At 37.3% G+C, this 5,581-nt stretch overlaps 1 protein-coding gene across 4 annotated transcripts; it reads right to left on the minus strand.

The window, feature by feature from the left end:
* Positions 1–2,455: 2,455 nt before the first annotated feature.
* LOC127863628 (kunitz-type serine protease inhibitor bitisilin-3-like) lies at positions 2,456–4,627 on the minus strand. 4 transcript variants are annotated; one of them, XM_052403255.1, is made up of 3 exons: positions 4,502–4,627; positions 3,974–4,051; positions 2,456–2,958 (listed from the first exon to the last, which is right to left on the minus strand). In XM_052403255.1, exons 2-3 carry the CDS (start codon positions 4,041–4,043, stop codon positions 2,639–2,641), a joined length of 390 nt encoding a protein of 129 aa, XP_052259215.1. In that variant the 5' UTR covers positions 4,044–4,051; positions 4,502–4,627; the 3' UTR covers positions 2,456–2,638. The 4 variants fall into 4 exon arrangements, with proteins under 4 accessions (XP_052259215.1, XP_052259216.1, XP_052259217.1 ...); XM_052403256.1 differs by lacking the exon at positions 4,502–4,627 and adding an exon at positions 4,483–4,500; XM_052403257.1 differs by lacking the exon at positions 4,502–4,627 and adding an exon at positions 4,452–4,475.
* Between the last annotated feature and the right edge of the window lie 954 nt (positions 4,628–5,581).

The raw sequence follows: 5,581 nt of genomic DNA on the forward strand, positions 1-5,581 counted from the left end.
TATTTAGAATATTAAGTACATAGTTGACAGCATTTTTAGCCTATTTAGCATATTTAGCCTATTTAGTACATAGGTTGAAAAATACATCCTATTTAGCCTTTTTAGCCATTTTAACAGCCTATTTAGCCTATTTAGTGCATAGGTTGAAAAATACATTCTATTTAGCCTATTTAGCCTATTTAACAGCATTTTCAGCCTATTTAGAAAGTTTAGAACATAGGTTGAAACATACATCGTATTTAGACTGTTTAGGCTATTTAACTGCCTTTTCAGCCTATTTAGCCATAGCTTGAAACCTACGTCGTATTTACCCTATTTATCCTATTTAACAGCCTTTTCAGCCTATTTAGCCTATTTAGAAAGTTTAGTACAAATGTTGAAACATACATCCTAATTAGCATATTTAGCCTTTTTAACAGCATTTCCAGCCTATTTAGCCTATTTAGCCTATTTAATACATAGGTTGAAACATACAACGAACAAGAGTTATCCCCCTGAACAGACCTAATGCACGCTGACCAGCCGTCAACTGCCTGTCGGGCTGACCTAGTTTCGACCAGGAGTTTTAATTAGGATCGGAGCCAGGTGCAACCTATTAAGCCTTTTACGCGCCATTTTTGTCTGTGAGTGGGTATGCCCCTTTAAGGGCCCCTTTCGGACGTACAAGAGTTATCCCCCGGAAGAGACCTAGTGCACGCTGACCAGCCGTCGACTGCCTATCGGGCTGTGCTAGTTTCGGCCGGGAGTTTAAATTACGGTCGGCCCCGTGCATGCAGCCTATTTAGCCTATTTCTCGTATGCGTCATTCCCCAGTGAGCGGGTATGCCCCTTTAAGGGCCCCTTTCGGACGAACAAGAGTTATCCCCCGGAAGAGACTTAGTGCACGCTGACCAGCCGTCGACTGCCTGTCGGACTGACCTAGTTTTGGCCGAGAGTTTTAATTAGGATCGGAGCCAGGTGCAACCTATTTAGCCTATTACGCGCCATTTTTGCCTGTGAGTGGGTATGCCCCTTTAAGGGCACCTTTCGGACGAACAAAAGTTATCCCACGGAAGAGACCTAGTGCACGCTGATCAGCCGTCGACTGCTTATCGGGCTGAACTAGTTTCGACCGGGAGTTTTAATTACGGTCGGCCCCGTGCATGCAGCCTATTTGGCCTATTTCTCGTATGCGTCATTTCCCTGTGAGTGGGTATGCCCCTTTTAGGGCCCCTTTCGGACGAACAAGAGTTATCCCCCGGAAGAGACCTAGTGAACGCTGACCAGCCGTCGGGCTGAAATGGCTGTGAAATAGGCTCAATGGGCTAAATACGATGTATGGTTCAACCTATGAACTAAATAAGCTTAATAGGCTGAAAAGTCTGTTAAATAGGCTAAATAGGATGTATGTTTCAACCTATGTAAAGCTAAATAGGCTGAAAAGGCTGTTAAATAGGCTAAATAGGACGTTTGTTTCAACCTTTGTTAGATTAAATAGGCTGAAAAGGCTGTTAAATATGCTAAATGGATGTATGTTTCAACCTATGTACTAAATAGGCTGAATAGGCTGAAAATGCTGTTTAATAGGCTAAATAGAATGTATGTTTCAGCCTATGTACTAAATAGGCTAAATAGGCTGTTAAATTGGCTAGATATGATGTATATTTTAACCTATGTACTAAATAGGCTGAAAAAGCTGTTAAATAGGCTAAATAGGCTAACCTATGTACTAAATAGGCTGAAAATGCTGTTAAATGGGCTACAATAGGATGTATGTTTCAACCTATGTACTAAAAAGACTAAATAGGCTGAAAATGCTGTTAAATATGTTAAAAAGGCTAAATAGGGATTATGTTTCAACCTATTTACTAAATTGGTTAAATTGGCTAAAATAGGCTAAAAAGGCTGAAGAGGCTGTTAAATTGGCTAAATAGGCTAAATAGGATGTATGTTTCAACTAATGTACTAAATAGGCTAAATAGGCTGAAAATGCTGTTGAATAGGCTAAATAGGCTTAATATGTATGTTTCAACCTATTTACTAAATATGCTAAATAGGCTTAAATAGGCTTAAAAGGCTGAAGAGGCTGTTAAATTGGCTAAATAGGCTAAATAGGATGTTTGTTTCAACCTTTGTACTAAATAGGCTAAATAGGCTTACTTCAGACACGTACTCGCCAGCTGTAAATCAAACTCACGTAATAATCAATCAGATTTCGTTTATTGCGGCCCGGCCACATGGTCTGACATACAAAGACTGTCGGAGTATTGGAATAAGCGTTTTATGAAAACTCAACTTAGTGGGCGGAGCGATCGCGTATTTGGCAACTGGTCAATTAATATATATTTACATTTGTTGACACTTCACACATAATTTCGATTTCAAAATCATAATCTAAACAATATCGAGTTTCATCATCACATCTACGAGTGCAAAACAAAAGAGTACGACACAAACCAATTTATATACACTTGAAAACAGAGAGATGTAATATTTTATTTACATGTATAACAAATATCATGATATAATTTATTATTATAAAAACATGTCTGCCAGCGCATATAAATAGCAACAAGCATTGATACAGTCGCTATATTAGTTCACAGCGTCGAAATCATGATGTCTCTACATGTACGACGAACAGAAACTTCGTTTACGTTTACTGTCGTTTGATTGTGCATGCGCGCCGGCAAGCATTTCGCGATTTGAACCTGTTGCCGTTGCCACCACATCCGCCGTATACAAACTTCTTACAGACGCCATTGTTGAAGTACCAACTGGGCATATACGCTTCGCAGCGCCCGGTTACTACGGGCAGATTACAAACTATGCACTTCTGCTCGCATTCCTCCTTTGTATCGAAGTTGTTCCGGTTCCCTAAGCAGCCGCCGTAGTTAAACACATCGCACGTGCCGTTCACGTGGTACCATTGGATGACTAGAGCTTCGCAGGGTCCGCTATCCGGCTTCAGACTGCAGACTGGAACACATATTTGGAGTCCAAAAATGTGCAGATACAATAAAACAATATTCTGTGTAAGTAAGTAATGTATACTTGAACATATTTTAAAACACTTTCCGGGTTAAAGATAGACACTGTGTAATTCATTACTTTATATTATGTTATGCAATTTCTAATCTTTTCCTTCATAACTGAACCTTTAATTTATACTTAACAGAAATTGTAAAAGAAAACGAAATATTTAAATTCATATGAAATAAAGAAATGTTTGAATCGAACATCATCATGCGGTGGGAATAAGCGGTTCGAACATGATAGAAACATTCATAGAACCAGACATTTCTATGCTCGGATATTGAAATAGTGTGTGCCGATGTATATACAACGTGCTTCTAATCATCGGAGATAACGTATGCGCAGATTATCCCAAAAAGCCATATTAGTAACAGCAACCACACAAATGTCATGCGAACATCAACGCGTATCGTGCTGGGATAACTTAAAAGCAGCATTAACACAGAACCAGGGAGCAGGGTCACGTGACTGTGGGGTTCTCAATAAAACGTGAAAGGAAGTTAACACGCCGGTAAGTGGTGTTTTTCTTTCAAATAACTTTTGAACGCCAATGTTTCGTTAACATTTCAAAAAACGGCATAAAAGACAGATTTTATGCTACTTAAGGCAATGTGAAATACATAACAATTACTTTATTAAATAACCCTGTGTTCTTGTTCAAAATTCGGTATCTACTGCATTTATTGTACACGGTTATTCTTCACGCAACGTGAATTTTGTCAACGATTTCAGACGTATTAAAGATGATATTCTTATACCTTAAGATCACAAACTGCACTAAAGATGTTTGCAAATGTTTTTTAATAACTTGTGATATTTGCAAAAATAAAGGTCTTAACAGTGTGTTTACATATTGTACAGTGTGTAAAACCTGGAAAAACCCGTTGATTCTGCACCCAGAGTACATCATTACCGAACAATTTCAATTGTTTTGAAAAAAAGACAAAAGCTCAATTACCTTTCCGATTTGCCATCACATTTGCCGCAAGGCAGACACCAAGAAGAACGATCGCTACTGTTACAGCCATGGCGTCTTCTAAAACCAATTTGTTGAAAGTTAATTGAGCCGCGTTCTGAGAAAAATGGGCATAAAGCATGCGCGTAAAGTGTTGTCACCGATTAGCCTGTGCAGTCCGCACAGGCTAATCAGGAACGACACTTTCCGCCTAAACTAGATTTTTGCGAAGATTTATTTAACAGAAAATATCATTAAAGCGGAAAGTGTCGTCCCTGATTAGCCTGAGCGGACTTCACAGGCTAATCTGGGTCGACACTTTACGCAAAGCTTTAAACCCCATTTTCACAGAACACGACGCAATTTCTTAACAATTACGTCATGCATTCATCAATAAAGTGCTGGCACACGCAATAGTTGTTCAATCAAACACTCGATTATTGATGCACTTGTATGATCTAAAACAATAAAGAACCAATACATAGAATGAAATCACACAAAGTTCCGCTCACTGAATAACCAAGAAATTACCTGAAATTGATGAAAAACAACGCCGATGTCGTCTCTTTATAAGTTGTATTACGGATGTTTATTGATGTTTACAGATGTTAATAGAAGTGGTTTATTTACACTTATGATAACAAAACACTAAATATATCAAAACAATAGGAAGACGATAAGAAATACAAGTATCTACATACGGATATAAAGCTGTTTTAATCCTGAAGATTTCAATAACTTTGCTTTATATATCTATTTTGGAAATAAGAATCGAACTGTTTACTTGCGATATAGATTGATCATACGTGACCTTAACCTTTCACTCAAAAAGTTATTTGACCAAACAATAATTTTGTAGTATCTACACACGGATATAAAGCTGTTTTAATCCTGAATATTTCAATGACTTTGCTATATATATATCTATTTTGGAAATAAGAATCGAACTGTTTACTTGTTATATAGATTGATCATACGTGACCTTAACCTTTCGCTCAAAAAGTTATTTGACCAAACAATAATATTGTATGAACACGTATGATATACAATTCTGGTTAAAATATGCAAAGAATGAAAGCTCTAGTTGCGTAAGCTTTTATCGATTTCTCATTCGTTCTGAAGTCGTCTTTAAGCAAAACGTGTCTGAGTCGCTTATTTTATGGAATATTTTACCATTTAAACGTGTATGGGTTTTCTAAAACAATATGAATGTTTTGAACTTTCAAACTTTTAATTAAAGTTGTTCATATTATTTACAAGGCAATTCGTATTAAATTTATTTGAATAAACATTCATTTAAACGTATTCTTTAAAGCCGCCCGAGTTGATATTTCTCACAACAATTCGGTTATCTCAACTGACCAGAATTGATCAGTAATCGTCAGATACATTCTAAAGCCTAACTTTTCCATACTGATTTTCGTAAAAATTAAATAAGTGTGCCACAAAATGACAAAAACATAAAAAATACGAAACATAATCATGTACATAACGAAATCCCCAAGACTATTACTAACCTGTGACGTATGCAAGCGTTGGGTCACATGAGCGCCAATTTCACATGCTGTCTACTTCCGCGCATTTCAAAACAGAAGTACTAAATAACACAAT

The sequence above is a fragment of the Dreissena polymorpha genome, unplaced genomic scaffold (assembly GCF_020536995.1).
Source record: "Dreissena polymorpha isolate Duluth1 unplaced genomic scaffold, UMN_Dpol_1.0 chrUn021, whole genome shotgun sequence".
Classification (NCBI taxonomy): domain Eukaryota; kingdom Metazoa; phylum Mollusca; class Bivalvia; order Myida; family Dreissenidae; genus Dreissena; species Dreissena polymorpha.